Source organism: Herpailurus yagouaroundi, unplaced genomic scaffold (assembly GCF_014898765.1).
Source record: "Herpailurus yagouaroundi ecotype Mexico unplaced genomic scaffold, PumYag 141, whole genome shotgun sequence".
Taxonomy (NCBI): Eukaryota; Metazoa; Chordata; class Mammalia; order Carnivora; family Felidae; genus Herpailurus; species Herpailurus yagouaroundi.
The window spans coordinates 31,193,433-31,219,175 of record NW_024412396.1 but is presented as its reverse complement, the minus strand read 5'-3'; the positions used below and the strand labels follow the sequence as shown (position 1 = coordinate 31,219,175).

Here is a 25,743-nt window from a genome sequence, read left to right as displayed (position 1 = left end):
TAAAAGGCATTTCTACTCGTGGAAACGGGAAGTTTCCTTCTTTCACCACTTACTCTTCTCTCAAACGTATTTATTTTTCAGTCTGTTTATAACCCAAATTTGGACCATCACTCATTTCTACCTGCCCAGCATTTTTATCTTTCCAGAGTCAAAAGAGCAACAGGTATGGGATGCAAAGATCCCCTTCCCACAGCCGATTCCCATCGGCCCGTCTCTCCCAGGGTCATGGGGTGCTCAGAGCAGACATTCGCAGTGGGACATGCCACACACAGCAAGTCACCAAAGCACACTGCTTTACGGGCTTCCTGGGAACTTACTTGTACTTGTGCTGGTTCCAATCGTATTGATTGTGGTGGGGACAGATGAAGAGGAGTAGAGGGGCACATGGCCGTTCTCACACCCCAGGCTTTTGTCCTGCCAGTTGGAGGCGTTGATGCAAATCCCCGAATCCCGAGAGTTCTGCCACCCATTGAGCTTGTCATCGGAGTTCTGTCTTTGGTGATAGTAGTGAGTCTGCCCATAATCCACAGAGTCTGAGCGGCTTCGGTTCTGGCCGCCGAAGCTGGTCGACGTGCGGTCCTCCAAGTGGTTCAGCCACATGGCTAAAGCACTGCGGTCTTCCAACGAAGTGGCCGGATGTATCAAAGCATAGGACAGCAGCTGCCTGCTCTCCTCGATGTGCTGGTTGTGTTCAATAGAGTGCGCCAGGATTTTGGGCAGCAGTTTCATATACTCAACTTTTGCATCGAGGTTTCCTGGCTTCAGCAAAGGCAGGTGAGTTAACAGGAGGGAAATCACTTTATCCTTGGATTCCTGTTGCCATTGGTTAATGATTCCTGAAAAGGAAAATATACGGGGCAAATAAGCAAATACACCCACAATGGCATGAAACACCGCACTGTAGAGAGAATTCCTATGGGTTAGTTAGAGTCTCAATCTATGTACCCTGGCTGAATGTTTCTCAAAATGGCCCACTCATCAGATTGGATGACTGACTCCGGGATGTCAGGGGGCACTGACATCAATGAAACACAGAACAAATGTTCTTAGAGGTTCGGGTGCTCAATCTAATTCCCATTCAGGTCTCCAAAGAGGCTACAACTACTTTGGTACAACCAAATAGAACTTACAGCCCTGCAGTCTTTCTTAGAAAAGTCTAGACACACCTTCAGATAGGGGGATAAGGAATAAGAAAATCTCCACAGAAAAGCAAGTGTTGTCAAACGTTCATTGGATCCCTTGGAGGTAAGGCTGCTTTCCCTACCCCAGACATCTGTGGAAAAGCAGTTTACACCCTGGCAAAGGCATCTGTGTGAAGTAAAACTTCCTAGATGGAGAAATCTGTCAGAAAAAGAAAGTGCAGGATGCACCTTCTCATGAGAAGCTACCTCAGAAAACAATTGTGATCTCAAACCCAGGATGGGACTTAGCTCCAGTACCACCTCCGATCACACGTGATAAGCAAGCTATTTTTCTTCATGTATAGAAAATCTGGTTAGTTGTCTTTATTATGGCAAAATATATATAACATAATATCTACTATTTTCACCATATTCAAGCATGCAGTGGTGTGGCTTTAAGGACATTCACAATGTTGTGCAGCCATCACCACCATCCATTTCCAGATCTTTTTCATCTTTTCAAATTGAAACTCTGTACTCACTGAATGATCCCTCCATATTTCTCCCCTCCCCCAGCTCCTGGCAACCACCGCTGTATTTTCTGTCTGTCTATTTGACTACTCTAGTTACCTCTTGTAAGTGAAATCATACAGTATTTGTCCTTTTGTGACTGGTTATTTCACTTGGTATCATGTCTTCAATGTTCATTCGTGAGAAGATCCATTTTTAACACACTCTCAAGGATCCCTTCTTGTTGCCTTCTACTCAAAACACACACTTGTTGCCTTTAGGTAAACATGGATAAACAATGTACTTTGCCCTTGACCGGCCTTTGAGAAGTAGCTTGTTCTGGAAACTGATAGTTATCCTGAAGATCTCAGGCCACAAGAAAGAAAGCTCCCTTCCTGAAAAGACACTCCTGACAGCTGAAGACATTGCCTCTTGCCTACAAATTACCCTACAATAGGCCAGGGCAGGGCAGTCCTACTGGCTTTCAAGAGGAATCTGCAGAGTTGAAAGGGAGTATCTGGAATTTAGCAGAAGGACTTCACAATTCCAGTAAGACAGAAACATAACAGAGCAAGCTCAAGAATCATTGTTGACCAGAAGCTACAAATGCATCAGTCAAGTACTATAAAGCCCCTGGAGATCAAAGGTGTATTCAAAGAAAAGTATCAGGCAAGGAAGACATGATATATAACGAATGAATATAAGCTCCAGAACCTGGCAAACCTGGGCATGAATCCCAGATCTGCCACTTAATTTGCAGTGGGACCTTGTTAAGTTACTTCACCTAGCTGAGCCTCAACTTCCTCATCAGTTAAGACTGTTACCAACAGCATCTGTCCCTCCTTGTGTGGTAATGCATTAAAAGGACCATCAAGTACTTGATGGTGGACATAATTTCTTCTACTTGTCTCTGCAGTACTCAGGCCCACATTAGAGCCATGTTGGTTGGTTTTGGATACCGAGTTTTAAAAGTAATATATAGAGTCTAAGGATTACCCAGGGAAGATCATTAAAAAATATCAGGGTTGGAAGAGGTAGAAAGTCAAAAGCTGAAAGAAAATGGGGCTACTGGGTTTACAGGTGAACGATATGAAGAGAAGCTCAACTCTTTTCAAGTGGGGATTTCATAAAAAGATGAAGAGCCAACTATTTGAAGTAGAAGTCTTCAAATCAAAGCGGCAGAGATTAAGATTGGATGTGGAGAAGAAATGAAGTACCACAATGACAAAAGACCCAGAGGAGTCACCAAGGAAAGCCTTATAATCTATGTGCTGGAGGCCTGAAGAATAGAGATAGATGCCTAAGGAAGCACTGACGGATAGGAACGTAATGTGAGCTACACACGGTATTTAGAACTTCCTAATATTAAAAGAAAAGTGAAAAGAGGGAGGGGAAATTAATTGTAATGATGTATTTTCTTTAATCCAATGTATCAAAATACTATTTCAACTTGTAATCAACTATAAATTATTGAGGAAACATTCTACATGCCTGTCTTTGCATTAAGTCTTCGAAACGCAGGGTGTATATTACCACCGATATCACATCTCAACTTGGACTACCCACAGCTGAAGTGCTCAGAAGCCATGTATGGCTGGAGGCTACAGAACGGGCTAGCCACAGAGCTGGAGACATTCAGATGGGGAAGGCGGATGGCAGGAGGGCACAAGTGACCTCAGCACGTCCCTCCCAGCTCCAACTCTATATTTAGCTACCTGTCACCTGACAAAAGACAACCCTGGTGCATTCCGTTAGGTATGGCTTCCCTTTTAAAGTAGCTTTGGGAGACGGAGGAAGCACCAGCTCTAACTTCCCATCAATACATTTTTAGCAAACACCCAGCATGTTTTTAATTACAAGTATGCTTCGGATAAAGATAAAATCTATTCATTAAGCCCAAGGAGGTCAAGAGGCACTGGCAAGAAGCAAAAGGTCCTGAGAGGAAGATCAATCTGTCTGACATCAATCAGATGATCAGATGTAGCTAGTATACACCCTGGAAAACATAGACTTAGAAATACAATGTAGGAACAACTCTTAATACAAGTTCACGAGGCTGAGGAACTCCCTAGGTTTCTGCGAGGTCACTTCCCCGTTTGGGTATTCTACCCTTCTGCAAAAGGTCAGCCTTAAAAAAAAAAAAAAGGAACAAAAACAAAACATAAATAGGACTCAGAGTGCAAACTAAACATGTTATCTCCATGTAAGCACTCTGGGTCAGGGGTAACCTGGGAGCCAGAGGAGGAACAAGCGCAGGAAAGAGGAAAGGAAAACAAGAGACCTCTGGCCCTGGTCCCTCCCAGGTCTGAAATGGTTCTTTCTGCATTCTCGGTTCAGGGCTTGGATGCTGTGGGACTGTGGTGTAGCCAGGAAGACCACCCTGACTTTTGTGTACTGCCACTGGGAACATGGACCCAAGATAGCCCTCTGAGGGCAGTCTTCCGAGGTGTACTACTGGATCAAACTATTCTGCAGCAACTACAGACACCACGCTGACAGCTGATGGTATTGAATGGTCTCTATGAGCCAGGCACTCTTCCAACCGCTGTGCGTGTAATTACTCATTTAAATCTCACAAGAAACTTATGAGGTAGGTCCTATTACAGTCTAATTTTACAGATGAGGATACAGAGGCACAGAGAGGTCAAGCAATTTGCCTCAGGTCCCCCTGGCTAGTGAGGTGGCAGAATGGAGGTATACAAATGAGCATAAAGATACATAATGATTATCATGCTAGAAGAGTTTGGCCATAAGTTCAATACATTAATATTTATAATATAGACAATGTGTGTAATGTGTAACATATTATCCACATTATAAATATTATATCATATATGATATATAATTACATATAAAAGGTGTATATGTGTATTATATTTACAAAGACAATAATATGAATGTATCGGTAGAGTACATGGATCAGCAGAAGACTTGCCAGCTATGGAAGGGCAGGAAAAAAAGGAGTTGCAGAGACAACGTAGGTGATACTTACTGTGGGTTTTAAAGTATGTCCTTCTTTGACATTCCTGTCTAAAAGATGGAGCCTAATGAATTCATTTCTCCTTCAGGGCAGGCTAGACTTAGTGAGTCATTTCTAGCAAATTGAGTGTAGTGGAAAAGACAGTGTGTGAGTTCATGGATTAGGTTATAAAAGGCACTGGCGGCTTTTGCCTTGCTTTCTTTTGGGTTACTCACTCTGGGGGAAGTTAGCTACCATGCTATGACGATACTCAAAGAACCCAGTAGGGAGAGGGGTCTTGAAAGTGAGGAACTGAGGCTTCCTGCCAACAGCTAGCACTAACTTGCTAGCCATGTGAGGGAACCATCTTGGAAGCAGAACCCCCGGCCCCTTAAGCCTTCAGATGACTGCACTCTGGACCACATTTGGGAAACCCTGAGCCAGAACCTCTCATATTCCTGATCCATAGGAATTGCATGTGATAACGGGTTTATTTTTCCTTATCTGCTAAGTTTTGGGTAATGTGTTATGTGATCAAAAAAAAAAAAATACAACATACCTCTTCAAAACTGGAATACACCTCTGGAAAAATTAAGTGTTAGCATTGGCTTTGAGCAGTTCAGCCCTTCAGGCAAAATCATTCCCATTCCGAGATCAATTCATGAAGCTAACCTGTTGCCACTCAACAGTCACCTCAGCCTCCCTCATCCTGATTATCCACTCGCCAAACAACTTTTGGACTATGATTTCGCTCCCGGTATCTTCATTCCTGGGTGAGAATGAATTGACCATACAGACTTGGATCGTCTCTTGCAAGATTCTGTGATGATAGCTTTTCAGGGCGAGTTAAATGGTTTCTGATCATGATGTGGCTTCCTGTGGAGGCCTTCCTGTGCTGAGTATATGGACTTGGAGTACATCTGGTCCCTCTGATGATGGCTCCTCATGGCAAGCTAATAAGCCAGCATTGCAAGGTCTACTACTTTCTAGTTAGTACTGAGTCAGTCTCTCAGGGTAAGCATCCCCAGGACACTGATCAGAGAATAAGCATCTCCACCTTCAAACAGAAGCCTGGTCCTACATGTGGGGACTTGGTACATGAGAGCTAGGTCCTGTCCAGCTGCCCTGCCCATTGGTCTTCTTTGTGGCATTCACACCACCTTCCAGAGAGCAAGGAGCTTTTACTGAGATGTGTAGTCAACAGATTTTCCTTACTGGGGAAGACTTAGAAATCCTGAAACTTTCAATGAGTCAATCACTTCTGTGATGCAGTTTCTGTTATCATACACCCCAATACCACTGTATTTAGCAGACACTCTGGAATACAGAGGTCCATGAACAGCAAGATTCAATGGTGCCAACTCACCTCTACTACTTTCTCTGAATATTTTCTCTAGATAAGGAGCAAAGATGTTATTTGCTGGATGTTTTACGTGGGTAAAAGTTGATGATTTATAATTTACAAGCCAGTGACATAGGAGTAGTAAAAAAATCCTGAAAGAGCTATAATAAAAGTCCATGAGGATTAGGAAACTGTCCCAATGATTCTTAGAGTGACAAAGATTGTGCTTAAATACCAAGTCTGGTATTATTACTACACAATAGTATGTCAATGTTTAAGGGTTCCAGTTGTTAGTAAATTACCCTTAAATTGCTATTTTATTATACCCTTGTTTTCGGTTTAATAACATTTACTATAAAAGGGTTTCTCACAAGTATATTTAGGCAATTTGTTCATGCGAGAAATGGCTGGAAATTAAGTGCACACACACAAGAAGTACTGTTTAAATAAATGCAATAAAAGGCAGGAATTCTAGTGGATCTTAAATGGTCAAATTCTCCTTGGAAGGATTTCTATTACATGTCATGTACTAAAGCTTTCTAAATGTAGTGCAACTCTGCACAACTTGGGGACAGATGGCCAGTGGTAATAACAGACACTATGCATTTGGTAGGAATGTGAGCTGACAGGGCACCTAAAAAGTCAGGGGGAAAAATGGCAAATCCCAACATGGCAACGGTGGGATTCTTGTGCTGGCACCTGCACTTGTCTATCATCTCCTAAGGTGCCTACTTGAGCTAGAAATGACTGGACAAACATCCCCATAATTTGGTGGAGCCATATAAGACATGTGGATTAGACTAGCTGTTATGGGGGACTGGGACAGCATGTAGTTACTGAGCCCCTATAGCTGCAAGTGGTGCTTTGAGCAGATATAAAGGACTGGATAGATAGAAATCTTCTCCGTTTTCAAGGAGGGTGACTGCCAGCTTCCAAGGTGGCTCCCATGGATCCTTGCCTCTCAGTATTCACACCCTTGTGTATTCTCCTCCCACAATGAATCCAAACAGGTCTGTGTGACCAATAGAGTGTGGTAAGGTGTTCTGAGATTAGGTCATAGAAGGCATTGTAGCTTCCACCTCCTCTCTTGGCTCCCTCACTCTGCAGGAAGGTAGCCACATCAATTATGAAGACACTCAGGCAGCCCTGGGGGAGGCTTGTGTGGGGAGGAAATCGGACCTCCTGCTAACAGCCAGCACCAACTTGCCAGCCATGTGAGTGAGCTACCTTGGAAGTGGATTCTCCAGTTCTAGTCAATATCTTGACGGCAACCATGCAAGAGACCTTAAGCCAGAACTACCCAGCAAGGTTGTCCCAAATTTCTGACCCTCAGAAAACTGTGAGGGGAAGATGATGTGAAGCTCTTAAGTTTTGGGGTGATTTATTACACAGCAATAGTTGATGAATATAGCTTACTAGTTAACTAATTAGAGCTTCATGTTATTTGGTAAAAAAACAAAAAATCACTCAAAAATGCTACTGCCCCAGGGCTCCTGGGTGGCTCAGTTGGTTAAGCGTCTGACTTCAGCTCAGGTCATAATCTCACAGTTTGTGAGTTCGAGCCCCGCATCGGGCTCTGTGCTGACAGCTGGGAGCCTGGAGCCTGCTTCAAATTCTGTCTGTCTCCCTCTCTCTCTGCTCCTCCCCCACTCATGCTCTGTGTCTCTCTCTCTCCTTCAAAACTAAATAAAAACATAAAAAAAAAATTTTTTTTAATGCTACTGCCCCTTGAATTCACTAGAAAAGAAAGGAATCTATGTAGTAGACTGCATAGCCCATTATAACCATTAGAGCTTTCTCTGGGACCATGAGGGTCATTAGCTGTTGGTCATTCACTGACCATCCTCAAAGGGTACCTGTGACTTGAACAGACACCTACAATACCCACTTACCACTCCCAAGTGATCTGGTCATTCTTCAAGGGGGACTTTCTATCTTGGTCACTCTTCTTCCTGGGCACTGGCATGACTAGCTGCTCCATGAGGTCTCCTTTGCTCCTGAAGGACCCAGACCAGTAGTCAACTAGTCCTGAGATCTTGGCCAAGAGCTCAAGTTAGGGCTGGGATTCACATTCAGGTTTCTGACCTCCTCCTGGCCATGGCTAACTTTTGTAGGTCTAAGGCTGCCCATTCCCAGTGGGCACATAAAACTGGCCAGCTCCCCTGACCACCTGCCTCAGTTTTGACCTCATGTCTGTACAGACTACTCCCACATTTGTATCTCTGGCCCAGGTCTCATCTTGGATGCACATTCAGTTGCATCTTCTACACATCCACTTGGATGATCTCAAAGTTACTCTGTCCAAAACTGAGTTCCCCCTCTTGCTGTCACTAGATCTGCTCCTTCGGTCCTCTGTTCTATCTCAGCAACGGCTCGTCTATCTTTCCAGTAGCTCGGGTTGAAACCTTCGAGCATCATGGACTGACTACTCCTCTTATATCCCATGTTTAATCCGTTAGCAACTCTGTGTGCTGAATCTTTAAAACATACCCAGATTCTAACCACCTCTCACCACGCTTCTGCATTCCATCCACCTCCTGCCCCACAAACAACATAACAAACAGAATCATCTTTTTATACTGGAAGATAGGTCATGTCACTTCTCTGATCAAAGATTCCAACGGTTTCTCATCTCTGAGCAAAAGCCATACAATAACGTATTAGGTCCTCTATGATGGAACCTCATTCCCCACTACTGGTCCCTAGTTCTTTTCAGTCCATTTGGATTCCTTGTTGTTTCTTTCACATGCCAGATATGTGCTACCCCTCAACCTTTGCATTTGCTGTTTCTTCTGCCTGGAATGCTTTTTCCCCTACCCAGATCCACATCCAGCCCCTCTCAGTTATGTCTTTGCTTAAATGTTGCCTTCTGAGTGAGAACTTCTCTGTCCACAGTATTTTAAATTGCCCATATTACTCCCTCACCTTACACTTCCTTATCCACTGTGCCTTGCTTTATTTTTCTCCACAGCATTTACCATGTGACTTGTTGTGTATCACACCTATTTTCTGTACTTCTCCACTAGACAATAGCTCTATGTGGGTAGTAATGTTGTGCCCATTTTCCCATGCATTGTCATTTCTTTATCAATCGCATTTTTAAATGGCTACATAAAGTTGTTCCCAGGCATTTTGTTTGAGAGCGGTTTGTTAGACTTTGGGATTTCTTACTCAAATCTTAGGCACTTCCTAGAAATTTCTTTTAAATGAAGAATCGGTGACCTGCAAACTATTGTAGGTGTGACGGGTCACCCCGAAACAGTTCAGTCACCTCTTTCTAGTTGGACTGTGCAGAATTCTGATTACTTTTAGCTTTAGTGTCAAATAAAAACAGGAACGTGTAAAAGAGGAAAATAAAATGACTAACTTAATTTTCAAAATCTTTACTACATTCCCCTCTCAGTATTGTTAGGATGGAAAATTTCCCCACGTGCTGGAAAACAAAAGCATAATGGGTGATTTTCTTGATTGTAACTGACACCAATTAAAGTAATCTTCATGATAAAGATTCATTAGGCTGAGGCAGCAGAATTAGATGTATTTAATATGACTCTCTTGCAAACATCTGTTGAAGAAAGAAAGAAAACCAATGCCAATAGGGCTGTGTTAAAACTATTGTAACATCCAAATTTTTTGGCCGTAAGTAATTATGTTCTAATAAAACCTCACAGGAATGGGTCTCCTAAGAGTCGTATAAATTAGAGATGAAGAAAATGTTACCTTACTCTTGACAAATGCAAGACAAATCCTTACAAACCACATTCAGCTAGTTTTTTTATACCAAAAACCTCTCAGAGGAGAGGCTATAAATGTTCCCAAAGCAGGAAGTTTTCCCACTCACTAAACTTCAGTGCCGTTCTTGCACTCCCAGACCACCACTGACAAAACCCCACACACCACAGAATGACTCTCCAATAGCATTTCAGAATAATGAATTGGCAATCCTCATGCTGACCTTGCAAAGGAGGAAAACATGCTTTGTCCGAGAACACTCAGATTCGGGCCTTATTCCATGAGCAGCTCTACAAATGAGAACTTTGAAAGAAGCACACTGTTGCCCAGGTAGCCTACCTGCCATCGTATCTATTAGTGAAGAACTCCAGGCTAAAATCTTTGGCAATGGCCAGATGGAGTCCATAAGGAGTGTCCTGAGAGAAATATACACAGGTCAAATCTCAAAGGAATAGTTCATGCTTGATCCAACAGACCAAACTGAACAACAGCCACTTCCCACAGGTTTACAAACCTCACAAAGTCTGGGAAGGGCCGATTCACCTGTGACAACAGGGGGCCATTCTGTGTCTTTAAATGAGTCTGGGCTGTTAAGTCTCACACTTTCTAAAATAATGTGGAAGTTGCTCAGCAACTTACAGGCAAAATTTCCCATCCCGAGAGATGGGAATCCAAAGTGTAAGTGCGAATGTAAGAGCCCTGTGATGTGTGTAAATACTGTCACCAAGGAACAGCACATATACATCCCCAAAATAGACGTGCCAGAAAAGTTGACTGTAAAATTCATGTATCACTCATTTAGGTATGAAATCTGAAATACATGTAAAAGTTATTCTAGGGGAGGAGAGAATGGACAATTCTGTGGAGGGAGGATATTCAAATCCATGGTCACAAATTAACTGTTACTGTATTTGAAAAGAAGGGCCTAATCAACTGTGTAAGGATTGAGTTGGGTAAGCAACCCTCAAACGTTTCCAATCCTGCTTGCGTTTCCTCATTAGGTATAGCCCTGTAGAGGGAGTGAGAGGCACACCTCTCCTTCTGGTTCTCTTGAGCTATTAGCCAACTCCAGGAATTTATGCAAAGGTAAGCAGAAAAGGCAGTTTATTTTCTTTCACCTGTTCTTTGTGCATCAAACTCATTTTCAGGTAAGTAGGTCTGTCGATGTGCTCAGAATAAGGTTGTTTTGGTTTTCCTGAGAAGGGGAGCTACTTTTTAATTTCTAAAGTCCTCTGTTAAGAAGGAAGAAAGGCAGGAAGGACAATAGAGAAGGATGAAGTTCTGTAATCAGAAATGAGAATGGCCAAGGCCGTTTCTGTCCTTTTGGGCTATTCCCTCCTTCTGGGCATCCCACCTTGAAATTAAAGAGACCCAGAGGTCAGTGGCTGGACCAGAATCAGGAGCACTAACCAGATGAGGACGCTTTGCTTTAGCAGACTTTGTGGGAAAGTTGCAGGAGGAGACAAGAGCTCACAGCCCACGGTTTTATAGACTATAGACAAAGCTTCTCGTGCATCCTTTCTGAGCCTCAAACATACCGTCTAGAATTCTAAACCAAAAGAGGACCCCAAAACAGCAAGAGGACTTATATAACACTGGTCCAATGCTGGGAGTGACAGCAGTGGCCCATTTTGTTTTTTAAAAAAACCTTTTTTTAATGTTTATTTATTTTTGGCTGAGAGAGAGAGAGAGAGAGAGAGAGAGAGAGAGAGAGAAGGAGAGAGCATGAGCGGGGGAGGGGCAGAGAGAGAGGAAAACACAGAATCTGAAGCAGGCTCTAGGCTCTGAGCTGTCAGCACAGAGCCCAACGCTGGGCTCGAACTCACAGACTGCGAGATCATGACCTGAGCCGAAGTCGGACATTCAACCAACTGAGCCACCCAGGCATGCTCCATTTTGTTTTAATCTAGCTTTAACACCACCACCTTTAAGGGGAGATGTATTTATTAAGCTGTTGGGTCTTTATCTTTAGTCCCTATCAATGTTGATGGCCCAGTGTTAGGGTCTGTCCTCCTTAATGGGGTGTGTGGGGTCAGAGATAGCCATGGGAAAAGTTTTGTACCCCACAGAAATGTCCGCAATACAAAAAAATTGGAGAGAATCAGACCAGAGAGATAGAAAAAATACTTTAAGAAGGCCTCCATTTATAGAACCAACCAGCAACTCTGTAAGGAATAGAATCCATTTTCTAAGATAACCCCCAGAACCTCCAGCAGACCTCCAATCAGCGTCCAACACATTATTTACTGGAAAAAACACAAAAAGCTTAATCGATTATCACTACACCAATGGAGACAACTTGTGGCAGTTCAAATCTTAAAAGATTTATCATCAAATATTTTCTGCTGTAGATATGCCCTGCATACATCCAAACCCTTCCCCTCGTGCTCCCCATCCTCATCCATGATGTGGCTTAAGAATCTGCCTCCTCCCTGTTGATCTGCTCTAGCCCTCACTGCCTCTCCACCACACAGACCAGCTCAATGATGTACATGCTGTGTGACTCTCTCCTGAATGAAGACTGCTGCCTCCCTGAGGGCTGGGACGGTGCCTCCCATTTATGTGTCTCTTAATGCTTGTCTAGGTCAGTGCTTGATCACGCAGGCTTGCTGGACCACACTGGACAAAAGATACATGTGCTTTTCCCATCCAAGTACTAACTAGGCCCGACCCTGCTTAGCTTCCGAGATCAGAAGAGATCGGGCACGTTCAGGGTAGACACGTGTGCTTTTCTATCATAACCGCTGACACAGCAGATCTGTTCCTTCCCAGCTTTGTCTGTCTCTGGTTAGGGTGGCAAGTGTCAACAGCAGAAACCTTCGGACTAGGGCAGAATAGTGAGGGGACACTGGGCTCTAGCAGAAGGGGAGCTCTGGCCTCCCTTCGGGGGTGGATGCTGCTCGTGTCTTCACATTAGCTCCTCCCGAGGTCCTCCTGAGGTTCAGTCACCTCTCAAAGAGCCATCTCCCACTAACCTACACACACACACACACACACACACACACACACACACACACAGGTGGAAGCCGAGCTGTCTGGAGACTCAGACCCCAAGACATAGGTTACAAGTACCTAAGATATGCTCAGTTGTCTTGGGTGTCCTTGCTGAGGTATTCACTTCCAAAAACTGTAGGAGCATTAGGTGATCTAAGTGACTCGAGGAAAAGAAAGATAAGAAAGCATAGCGACTGAGAGCATAGATTGTAGCTGTGTTGTCTGGGCTTGAATCTTGAATTCCGACCATCCATTTGGTTAGCAGTGTGACCTTGGGCAATTCACTTAACCGCTCTACACACTTCAGTTTCCTCATTTGGAAAATGGGATACCTCATAGGACTGTTAAGATGTTTGAATTATTTAATCTGTGTAAAGCAAGGGACCACTGTCTGGCCCATAGTGAATGCTATGAAATTGTTAATGATGGTCACCATCATAGAAGGGACCAGGGCAATGCTCCATGGGATCCTCTCCTGCAGGCTGGAGAAGGGGAGGAGGAGAGGCTAGGAGAGCCAAAAAGGCCCAAGACACAGGTTCTTAGAGTATCGTACCACCCCCAGTCCCCCCCACCCCAGGCCTCCCCCCACACACCTGGGAACCTGTTAGAAATGCAAAATCTGGATACCCATTATAGATCTACTAAATCAGAAACTCTGTTTAAAAACCCCTTCAGGTGATTTGAATCCAGGCTTAAGTTTGAGAACCACTGGTCAAAGGAACTAAGAGAAAAATCAAGGCCTCCAATTTCTAGCGTTGGCATGGTCAGCAGGTTAAGGCTGATGTGAAACCAGGTAGGAAAAATAATATCCTACCAGAAGGGGTAAGAGGAATCAACTCAATGGGTGGCAGGGACCTATTTTTAAGAGGAAGTTGTTGGGAGTTTTAAGAAAGTTATCAACAAATAAGCAAGCAAAACATCATAATATTTCTAGGAGAGGGATGATCTCTCAAGTGTTGCGGTTACAGCAACCTAGCTAGTAAAAAGGAGTGACGGCACCTTCAAAGGCTCGACAGAGAGGCCTCGATCCAGCCCACTTGGGTTTCAGAATGCTGTTAGAACCATTAACAAAGTCTGACCAGGCCTGGGGGTGGCTCATGATAAAACGTAGGTGAGAATTTCCGTTCTAAAGTATCTTGACCGTAGAACCACACCGTCGCAAACCACTCCCACATCGCCCCCACCCCGGAGTTCTGCGCTGCTCTGAGAAGGATGGAGGTGGTTGTGCAGTTGGCCCAGAAGAGCCTAGACCACGCACAGTCAGACCATTACCTCTAGACGGTTGCTCCGGAGAGCCGTCAGATAAAGAAGTATCAACTCACGGGTCCGATGATGAACCACGAGACACGCAGCAACAGGAGCAAAATTCTCTTGATTAGAGGACCGTAAGATTTTGCTGAGCTTGGGGGAGAGGGCACAGACGCTGTATAGGTTATATGGAGCTGAACACATTACAGTTGAACCAGATGGTAGATGAAAAGCTGAGTTGATGGAATTATCACATAAGGGATTGCTCCATCTCCTCCCTCCCCACTTTGTCCTCCTCCTTTTCTCCCCTCCTCTGGTGTCCACTGGGCACAGCTCATCATTATTGAGTGTCCAGCTGGGTATTGTGATGTCAGAGGCATCGCCCACAGTGGACGATGCTGGAGGAGAGACTAGAGGCCCAGCCATGTTTGGGGACACATGGCCTGACTGGAGCTCCTGTGATACCATGTGGCACCCGCTCCCTCCATTTACTGCTAACATCTCACACCTCATACATCTCTGGAATCCTTTATCCTCCCCTCCCAAAACCAATATTGTGCTTCAGGGAAACTGAGGCACAGAGAAGCTCACACCAGGTCATGCACAACACTCTGGTATGCCCATGAACAGTGCCAGAGTTTCCTGACCACTCATCCACACCAGTCCAGGGGCCCCGGCTGCCTTTTATAGAAAGTTTCCACACACCTTCTATTCCTAACCTTGATCACAAGCATCGCCGGTCCACATGCTTTGGAAGCACCAGCAGACTCTCTGTGTCACAGACTTAGTAACGCGCCCCATTTAGGACCATGAGCACAACTTGTTTGCACTGGACACGGAGTTCTAGATATTCTTCTTGGGCTGCATTTTTGTTTTTATTTCAAACACAGCCAACTAATCAGGGCTTTCTACATCAAAAAAAGCCAATTTTGATTCTCCACAAAAAATCAGCAGCTTACCACACACACCTTTCCAGGTCATCCCCGAGATGCCAAGGGCATCAAGGGTCTGCGATTTGGGGTAGGAAGAACACTTTGTCCCCAGCTGCCCATGGTGGGGAGCAGTACCCATCTTTTTTGGTTTTTATTTTGCAGGCTGATATTAATAGTAACAGGACATGAAAGATAACCTAATAAATAGAAGTTATATATATATTTACATGGATATATATCAGAATGTCTTGACCTTGAGATCAAAAATGGGGTAGGGCCTTTGGAAGAGAATAATGCAAGCCCCTCAGAAGAAGATCTGAAGGTGAAGGTGCAGAGCAGATAAATAACCTTTAGCACATGGCTTGCTCCACTAATCACTGAACAGATTCCAGTACCTAAATAAAGCCCCAGAAAACCTACACATGGCAAGAACTGACTCACTAATAAAACAACTGATGGGCCAACATAGGGAGTGCTCACCGCCAGTAAGGTGACTTGGTTTCTCAACACGAAAGAAGTACATTTCAACTGTGTAGTAAATAAAATAAAAGTTCATTGTAAAAGAGCCCCGACTGTCCCCCATGTGATCCGCCTTTGCTGCCTCCTCATGTGACTGGCCTCCCAATTTAGAGCGTAACCAACTCCCAGTGACCTGTAATAACACCATTCCCAAATTAGAGCTCTCAATTTGACTTGGCCTCGGTCCCTCCCTCAAAGCAAAATAAAGCATCCGTTTTCTTTTTTTCACATTCATAATACTCTTCTTTTTGAGTTGCCAACTCAAACCCTGCTCCAGTCAGATTGAGCCCTTCCTCTAGTTTTTTTTTTTTTCTGGTTAGCCAAAGAGCCCGATGGAAAAACACCAAGAGACAAAAACAAAAACAAAATCAGACAAAAATTCCAAGTAAGTGACATTCAGCTGGAAAAGCTATGATTCACATGCAAATAAAAAATCTCCCTGAATTCACTGTTATATGACGCAAGCCTCTGGCTTCGACATAAAAAGGGCAGAATGAAATCACCCACAATTAAACTCACTCTGGAATACTGGAATTCTCTGGCTAGGCCTCCCCAACTAATGATAAGAAAACCCCCAACTGTGACAGAATGAAGCTAATTGTGTTGGATCCCAGGGCATCCCCACCTCAGCTGACACTCATTCCTGAACATTCCCCAACCCAGCATTCTCCACCTTCCCTCATCCCCTGACCTGGACTCAGCATAGCCTACAGGGAGATGGGGCTCAGACGGGTCTCCCAGGGGAAGCCCTCCTTTCTGGGCAGACCGAGGGGATTGTGCTGAGAACTGTGGACCTCACCTCCCACCCCCAACCATCACACTTCCCCTTTTTCTCCTCAGGGGAAAGTTGGTCAGATACCACTTTTTTTTTCCAGATGGTTCCCTTAGGATGTGCACTCCATATGCCTGAGAATCACAGAATTCTGGAGATTGGAAGGGCCCTCAAAGATTCCCTTTCCTTTACAATTTGTGGGGGGTCCCACCCCATGATTCTTCTGTGATGCTCACCAAGGCTGAGCTCCTTCCTAGCTATGGGGAGCCCACTTTTACCATCAAAGGGGCTAGGATTATTAAAGCCATAATTGGCCTCTGCAACTTCTTCCCATTCAACAAAGGTCAATTTTTCTGAAACCCACAAAGAAGAAATCTAGAGATACTTGTACACCCATTCATAGCAGCCTTATTCACAATAACCAAAAGCAACCCAAATGTCCACCAACAGATGAACGGATAAACAAAGTCTGGTATATACATACAATGGAATACTATTCAGCCTTTAAAAGGAGCGAAATTCTGATACATGCTGCAACATGGATAAAAACTGAAAACATTAAGTGCAATAAAGGAAACTAAAGAACAAATAGCATATGATTCCTCTTATAGGAGTACCTAGAGTAGGCAAATTCAGAGAGACAGAAAGTAGAATCGTGGTCACCTGGGGCTGAGGGGAGGGGGGGTAGCTTTGTTTAATGTGTGAAGAGTTTCTGTTTGGGATGATGAAAAGGTTTTGGAAATGCAGAGCGGTGAAAGTAGCACCGCACGGGGCATATAATTAGTATAACAGGACTGTACACTTAAAAATGATCAAACGGGGGCGCCCGGGTGGCTCGGTCGGTTGGGTGTCCGACTTCGGCTCAGGTCATGATCTCACGGTTCGTGGGTTCGAGCCCCGCATCGGGCTCTGTGCTGACAGCTCAGAGCCTGGAGCCTGCTTCAGATTCCGTGTCTCCCTCTCTCTCTCTGACCCTCCCCTGTTCATGCTCTGTCTCTCTCTGTCTCAAAAATAAATAAACATTAAAAATTTTTTTTAAAAATGATCAAACAGCAAATGTTATGTACATTTTATTGCAATTAAAATTTAAAAAAAATCTATTCCCCCTTTCACAGGATAGCTATCTCCCTAAATTTTCTTTTTCAACCTCAAAATCCCCAGTTCCTTCTAATAATCTTTAGATAATATGATGTCTATGAGCAAAGTCTAGACCCTTACAGCTTCCTGGCCACACTCCTCTGGGTTTACTCGGTATCTCTCTGAAAACCTGGCATCCAGAACTGAACAGCAGACGGTGCAAGCCCCTTCCTGCCCAGGGTCTCCCTCTGAGGTACCCCGCTTAACCCCCAAATGAATGCTTCACAGGGTGAGCCTCCTGACGGCCTATTTTGGCTAGCTGGGCAAAAAGGGCCAGGTTCAAAAACCTTCCATATTCCACCCCCAGCCCCTACTGCCTCCCCAGGCCCAGATCCACCTCCCAGACAGCTGTGGGCAGCTGCAGCTGAGAACTGAAACCATCCGAGGCAGCTAGAGGGGGGCGTGGAGTGGGGCTGAGTCTCAGCTGAGCACACTCCGGCCTTTCCACAGATTTCCCTCGTTTCCCGTAGGCGTTTGGCAAATGGAGACAGGGTGGGCCCGGGAGGCTTCTCTCCAGGCACTCGGGGATGTCTCTTAGCAGCCACCCACCACCAGACTGTAGCCACCATCATGGTGTTCAACCACGCGGGCCGAACCAGTCTCGCTGGGCTCGGTACACTGGCCCCTCTGGGTTCTTCTGGAAAAGCTTTGGAAGTTTGAGGTGGGAAAGCTCCCTTTTGCATTTTAAAGTATGTTGAAACTGAGCAGCCTGGGTGTTGGTCTGATTCCACAAGTGAGTAATCCATTTCCTGAAAGTAAACTGCTCACCCTTTGGAAGTGGACCAGCGATTTGGGGGTGCCGTCTGAAGTGTCGCTAACTGGGTAAATATTTACAGACACAAGCCATGGAGCTTTTCTAGGAATGTCAGTTAATTTGCTAAATTAATGACCCTTAAGGTGGAACCCTTAAAAAAAGGTTAATTCATCTCTAACGGGTGAATAATTTATGCCTGGGACAAGGTATTGGTTGGGGTGGGGGTGGGGTGGGGTATGCTTGTCTGACTGGTTAGAATAACCACATATAAATTAAAACCAGGCCTGACTTAAAATCTCGATCTTCTGACTTTTTTTTTGACTCCTGATTTTCTATTAATATCTGAGCCAATGATGGGTTGACTTTGGAAAACTCTTTTCTTTGCCAATATTTTGCCTGGAGTTTGAAATGACAAGATTTTAAACAATTCCTTTTTGGTAAGTCTACTGGCCTCGGGGATTCCATACAGAAGATCTAAATGCATCCACCACTCACTAAAAGACTGTGCTCACCTGGCTGTACCTGAAGATTTGCTTCCCCAATTCTCCTGTGTGGGCAATTTTACACTTCAATCAGCTGGCTTGAAAGAGCCTTTTGCCTTGAATAATAAAAAGGTGATTTCTTTTTGGCTCAAACGATCACTTAAACAATCCTTTCAAAAACACTCCCAGGCCAACTTCTCATCCGCCTCCACAAGACAGGCAATCTGTAAGAAGTAATCTAAATTTTCTTTAAAAGTATGTAGCTAGATGAATGTTTTTGGAGCTCTTTTGGGAAGAAGATGAGTTTGTGTGTGTGGTGGGCTCCGAGGTATGAATAAATCAGTCTGAGAAGCAATTCTCAATCGCAGAATCATGGAAGTTTCTGAATCTGACAGACAAGAGGTCATTCTGGATTCCCAGCCTCATGCTCAGCCTCCCTCCAGCACTCTTCTGTCTCCAAACAAGCCCGTTTGTTGGAATCGCATGTGACTGATGGGCTCAGGCATCACCACTACCCACGTGGGTCTTCCCAAGCAGAAATGGGGGTTTCCCTGAGTCCCTCTGAGCCCTGGCATGGTCCTGTGCCTCACACTCTGTCCTGTCTTACAAGTACTTGTGCCTGGGTTTTAGACCAATCCTCTAAGACTTCCTGGAATCAGATGCCATCCACCTACCACTCCATCCCCCCCACACACACACACACATCAGGGGTATCCAGAAAGGAAATGACTATGTGGGGTCATAAAGCCCGGGTGCCCCAGTCAGTTGAGCATCTGACTTCGGCTCAGGCCATCATCTTGCAGTCCGTGGGTTCGAGCCCCATGTCGGGCTCTGTGCTCACAGCTCAGAGCCTGGAGTCTGCTTCAGAGTCTGTGTCTCCCTCTCTCTCTGCCCCTCCCTCGCTCTCTCTCAAAAATAAACATTAAAAAACAAAAAGAAAGAAATGACTATGTGACTCTGAGAGAGGACAGCTGTCCCTCAGTGTCCTGGAGCCTAAGCCCATGAGGGCCAGAGCATCAGTGCACACTTCCGTCCCTCGAGAGCCAGGCAGGGTGCTGGCTGGGTATACAGTTTCCCCAAGAGGGCCCACCTCTGACAGCAGCATATGGAAGAAAATAATGTGCCAGCTGTGGAGAACCTGGGGTTGGTTATCCAGGTAGCCAGCAATGCTGAAAACAAGGGTTTTTCCTTGTTCGTTCATTTCCTTCCTTCCCAGCAGGCCCACATATGAGGTAGCAGAGTGCTTCACACAAGTCAGTGAATGCCTGAAGAACAAGGCTGGCCTATATTGTTAGTAGAGTGGGATTTCGGTCTTAGTCTATTTCCTTTTATGCTTTCATCTGGCACATGTTCATTCTCCATTGCATTATCTTTTTTATTTATCTTTTTAAGAAGGCAGCCACAGCCAGCCTACGGGCCCATCTTGGGAACTCGATTACGTGCTGAGAAACTCCATTTTAAATACTTGCGGGAACGAAAGTAAATGCTTCAAATATAACTACGATTAGTAAGTATTAATGTCAACAGGGTTACCAGGAATCGGGGAATGTCAGACTCACGAGCCGAGCCTTCAATGGGATGTGTGCTGGTTAAGTCAGGGACCCGGATATGGTGTGTGTGTCACTGGCAACTGTTGCCAGCAGCACTCAACAGCCCCCTAGAAACCACCTTATTTTAGGGTGCAGCCTGACCAGCTCACCTGTGTTCTTGGTTCTTCTTACAAATGAATCGAAACCTAGATGGACATTAGGAAAATAACAATAGTTTAAGAGCAAATCCCAGCATGTCTCCAGAGCAACAGAGAATCAAATTCTGAAAGCAAATAAGATGTTGCTTTATTCTTCTGTCTCTGGCTCTGCTGGCCGGGTGTGAGTGAATTGGGTGTGTCGGGTGAGGGGAGAAGAGTCTCCGGAACATACCATTATGATTATCTAACAATAACAACACTCTCGCTGGCAATGTCAACTGAAAAGATTAAAAGCGCGAGGTTTCTTCTACTCTACATGGCAACCAGCTTCTGAAAAAAAAAAAAAAAAGTAAAAAATATGAACTGCTTTGTTAGGTCTCAGTGATGCTGGCTACTTTAAGGATTTTTCAGCCCTTAGCATTATAAACTGAAGAATGTGCTGTTTCGAAACAGAGACTTCTGGATCTTATTTTAACTAAAGTTACTTTTCAATTTTTAGAAAAGGATAGTTAACAAATGTGGCTAAATTTAAGGAACTTTAGTTAGTTTTCCCTTAAAACAACCATGTCATAAAGTAATCAGACACTAAAAAGGCCTCAATACCCACATTACAACCCTACACATTATCTCTGTTCACAGTCCAGAGACATACACAATCCAAGTCTCTGTCACAGTCCTGAAAATGACACCACATTGGCAAGATGCAACTCTACAGCAGATGCACTAAAAAAAGTCAGTGGCAGCTACTAAGGCCCAATTTGCCATGCATTGTCTTATTAATTTTTATTTTCTGAGAAGTAACTTTTTTTCCAAACAGTAAATGTGGCGGTTGTATTAAGACCAACACGGTTACTGTTCATTTCAATAGTTCTTGTCCTACAACCACATGAAGCCTAAGAAAAGACGGCCGTGGGGGCTGCCTGAGTGGCTCAATCAGTTAAGCTGACTTGGGCTCAGGTCATGATCTCACAGTTCTTGAGTTCCAGCCCTGCGTCGGGCTCTGCGCTGACAGCTCAGAGCCTGGAGCCTGCTTCGGACCCTGTGTCTCCCTCTCTCTCTGCCCCTCCCCTGCTTGCATGCACTCTCACTCTCCCAAAAACAAACATTAAAAAAATTAAAAAAAAAAAAAAGATTGTTGTGTGAAGAAAGACACAGTGACCTCAGACACGTGTGTGAGATCTCCCAACAGATACACACAGCAATCAATGGTGGTAGAGTACTGGCATTTGCCATCTACGATCAGAGGATAAGGAGTGTCGCCCCAGTGGGACTTTGAACACACATGTTCCGTTTTCTCTGGACACACATGCACCTGTCCTCCCATCACCACCACCATTTTGCCTCCAAGTCCTCCAAGTCATTATCCCCTCCTGTCTTCTCCAGCCAAATCTTGAAGGCTGTTACACAGAAGTACTTCCCTTCACACATTCTGAAAGCTTGGTCTGGTAAGGACAAGCAATGGAAGAGTTACTGTGTAGAATCGAGCAAGGCAAAAACGGTCTCTCGAGTGCAGACAGGGCCTCAGGGACATAGCACTAGGTTCAAAGTCTGGAATGGAATCTCCTGTACCTCAGTTTCCTCACAAGAAAAAAAATAAATTATAATACCTTCCATCACCAGCCACTTCCAAAGAATGACCAGGAAAACAATGGCTTGTGCATCTAAAGACTCAGCGCTACTGTAATGCTAAGGAAGTCACTTTGAATGTCCTTGTCTAAAGATCTTTACTCCTATAGGCTACAACCCCCACTCATGCCCACGCCTTGGGGGCATCCTCTGAAATCCAGTCTTTGCCTAGAATCTTGCATCATCTGGAAAGGGAAGAGAGTTGAAACATTCTTGGTTGCAGATTGGTATTTTTAGCACTTTTCGAAAAGATTAGACTGTTTTTCATAAAACTCGTTTCTCATAATATTAGCACTTGTGTTTTAAGAGCACGGAGCAGGGAGCTATTGTTAGAGAAGACAGGATCAGAATAAAGTAGCTGAGTTATCAGCTATATTGCTCATTCTTTTCTTTTGCTGAAAATATCTCCTCAGTGTCTACTTTCCAATTAGCAGCTCCAAAATATTCCTGATCCAAAGGACTGTAGATACATAAGAATCACCAAAAACCAACTTTAGATATTTGACCTTCTATCCCAGTCTCCAAAAGTGATGGGAAAGTGGCTCATCTGTGTTTCCACAAAGGCCTACCGGTCCGTCAGACATAAAATTCAAACTCAAGTCAATAAAAAATAAGCACTTGAAATATCTTCCTTATTTCCCCCACTTCTTCCTGCTATCTATTTCTTGGCTATTTTACTACTTTTAAGTCTTACATAGCACAAAGAAAAGGGGAATGTTACTTGAAAAAAGTTTGGGGACAAGGTTGGGTCAAGCAGAGGGTAAATTAAAAGGTTGGGATTATTCAGGGTTTCAATTTTCTATGCTCTCTCAGTAGACCACGTGCGCACATGTGTGTGTGGTGTCTATATATATACATGCACGCATACGACACACGCGCGCGCGCACACACACACACACACATATACCCACAATTATAGACGGGTAGGTCGACAGAGAGACAGAATGAATGGGCGAGAATTGGCTGCAGGTCATTGGAGACTTTTTAAAAAGCATTCAGATGCTAGTATAAACCCCAGGAGACTAATTCAGCAGACAAAAATGCCCTTTTAACCAAATAGTTCCAACGTATGAGAGAATTTCCTCCTTTCACCAAAGCCAAATATTTTACTGTGCATTAAAAGACTAATTAAAACAATATATTGTGGTATTCCAGCATGCGTGGGTTATGAAGAGAAACCTTCACTTCATGAGCAAACACTGAATCTCTGGTGAGGGTTAGGCAGGAGTTGTGGAGACTTGCTCTGTTTCATTAATATTCACATATCTACTTGGTAAGAACTGTAGTTTGGAACTATGATTTCCATTACAAAGCCCCTGAAATGCCAGGAATGAGTCATGGCATTGTGCCTGGGCACTGCGCTGATTTTCTCCATTAACCAGGCGTACATACTGACAACTTCCAGGAGAAAAGCTGAATGAGTCAGTTTCAGGAATAAACCGCATTAGAATACTATGTGCGAGGAGGAGTTAGGGTAATAGGAATTGGGTGGGTTTTTTTTTTTTTTTTTTTGGTGTGTTATTGTTTTGTTCTCCTTAAATAGAAACATTCATAAAATTCATTTCTCCAAAGAGCACAAAGCATAGATCCATCCAATTATTAGGCTTGTAACACCATGACCAGATTGGTGGCTCAACCACCGCACAGTGTGGTAACACTGCTAGCTAGGATCAATCACAGCTTTTCAAGGGCAATGCCACAGCCACTTGAACACATGGGGCGCTACCTTTGGACCACTTCCAAGCATCTTCTCTTGTCCTGACTGTCTCTTCTTCAGGTGTCTTCCCCTAGCTGACTTCCATAGTGAAATGGGAGTCACAAGGAGACAACGACAGAGGGGGGAAAGGCGTGGCTAGAATTCAGGCAGAGCAAGTGTGTGTTTCACATGCAGCTGCAACAACCCCAACTGTCCAAATGGATCGCTGGCTTCGGCAGGGAGCAGAATGCATTACGCAGGGCTCTCCACTGAGAATGTGGGGACTCCCGCATTCTGTCATGTTCCCTTGTGCCATTCTAGTTATGGAAATCGGACTCCAAATCTCTTTAGCCCTCTTCTTCCTTGAGAGTCGTTCCCATATTCAAGAGAGGAAGGCCTAGAACACTGTCATCTATTAAAAAATATCTGAGTATATTTTGAGAAGTCTGGTAAGGGGGAAATACTGAAAGCATCATTGGCTACCATCTCTTCTGATTTTATCTGAAGTTTGAAACCTGGATCATGAAATGACTTGAAAACGGAAGAATCACGATACATGGAAAAATCTAAATATGCCACAGGCACTTGCAAAGCCACACTGTGAAGTTAATTAGGGAGGGTGATTACGAGGAGCTGGCACACCTCTTTCCAGCACGAGCCTGCTGCGCTTCTCATTGGCTCCCCTGTTCAGGATTATACTCAGTTGTTCTACATTTTTCCTAGGACTGAGCCACAGGCTTGCCTTTTCTTTTTTTGGATTTGGCCTCCAATGTTTAGGCACGAGTCAGCACACACAGATGAATAGATGAACTGAGCTAATTTAAGGGAGCCCTCCCATGGAAGGATTCTCTTTTAGCCCTCTATATTTAGTTAAGGTTTGTGCCTGTGCAAGATACTTACTAAAGGACTCCGTTTTCTAAACCTTGCAAGCGAGGAATCTCTGCCATGAGATCTGCCTCCTAACAGGCTACTTGCTTGTTCACTGGGGTTCTAATGTCCTCATAGAAGCATTCAAACAGGCCAATTAAGGTGACCTCATTTAGATCATAGGGTGACTAGCCTCACTTTCATACATGCAGCAAGCATACACCGTGTTGGGATCCGGATTGGTGAATATCCCTATCAGACAAAACTTGCTAAAACTTAATTTGATATGACAACTCCAATGAATTGCTACAGAAGCATTCATTTTGACTAAATCACAGAGTTCCTAAATTTTACGTTTAGTAACAAACTAAGGATCTGGAGCTTTCCACCGCGAAAACATGGATTCTCGTGCTCTTACACTGTTGCTTAGTCAGACCTAACACGTGGCTAAGGAACAAGTTTAACGTCTAGCCCTCAAGCAAAAAAAATTCAGAAGATTCTGTGGCTTCCTGGCTATAAAATGAACTGCTTTCCATGGTAATGGATGCTCTGCCTTCTTTTAAAATTCTCCCCATCCTGCTGATTTGAGTGTCATTTGGGGCATGGCTACTATCAACGTGAAGGGATATACTGCACTGTCACGGTGACAAAAGTGTCAATGGATTTCCTCCTCATGTTTTTGACATTTAAAGACTTCTGCAGAAAGGTAGGCTCCATCTGTGTCCTCCTGCTGGCAGAGACTAAACACCTGTATGGTAGAAACCAAGCCAGGATCCGTTCAGTGTCAAGATGGGCCTTTGGAGAACAGAATCAATTACCCACCGCCTTCTTTTGTTTCTCAAATCCTTGGGCGTGCTGAAGAGGTCAAGTTTTAAACAAGCTGCTGTTGCGTTCTTACTTTTTTAGACAACCTCACGCAGAAATGTGTATCTAAAAGCAACATAAAGGAACAGCAAAACTCCTGCCCTTCTCTCCCTAAAAATGGAATAAATTTACTTGGCAGCATCTTTGCTTCCACTGAATATATTTACTTCTTAAATGAGACAAACCTCTTGCCAGGCTTCTCGCCCACAATGCAGGGACATAGGCCTCCTTTGCATAACCTCTTCTTCCCATGGAGAAGAATGAGAATGCCATGCTTTAATCTTTTGGCATTTCTCGTTGGATGCAAGTGGGATCCTAAAAGGGAGTTAGGTCCCAGGAAGGAGAAGTGAATGAATTTTCTTCATTCCCTTCCCCCTTTAATTATGTCCCAGCATGGTTTTTTTTTTTTTTTTTTTTTTTACGACTCATAGAGTAGGCTTCATGCTCAGATAGAGGCAGCAGACGCTTCAGAGAGCAGGGAAGAGTGGCCTCCAGAGTTAT

The 25,743-nt window shown here is 44.2% G+C and overlaps 1 protein-coding gene across 6 annotated transcripts in view; it reads right to left on the bottom strand.

Annotated features, from left to right (window-relative positions):
* SAMD4A (sterile alpha motif domain containing 4A) overlaps positions 1 to 25,743 on the bottom strand; it is a 218,021-nt gene that overhangs the window by 88,985 nt on the left and 103,293 nt on the right. For 3 of the 6 annotated variants that reach the window (XM_040477193.1, XM_040477190.1, XM_040477191.1), the window contains exon 3: positions 318 to 836. In XM_040477193.1, the coding sequence (XP_040333127.1) occupies positions 318 to 836 (519 nt within the window). Of the gene's footprint in view, positions 1 to 317; positions 837 to 13,930; positions 14,390 to 25,743 lie in introns of those variants that run through there. The other 3 variants (XM_040477189.1, XM_040477192.1, XM_040477194.1) reach the window with 2 other exon arrangements.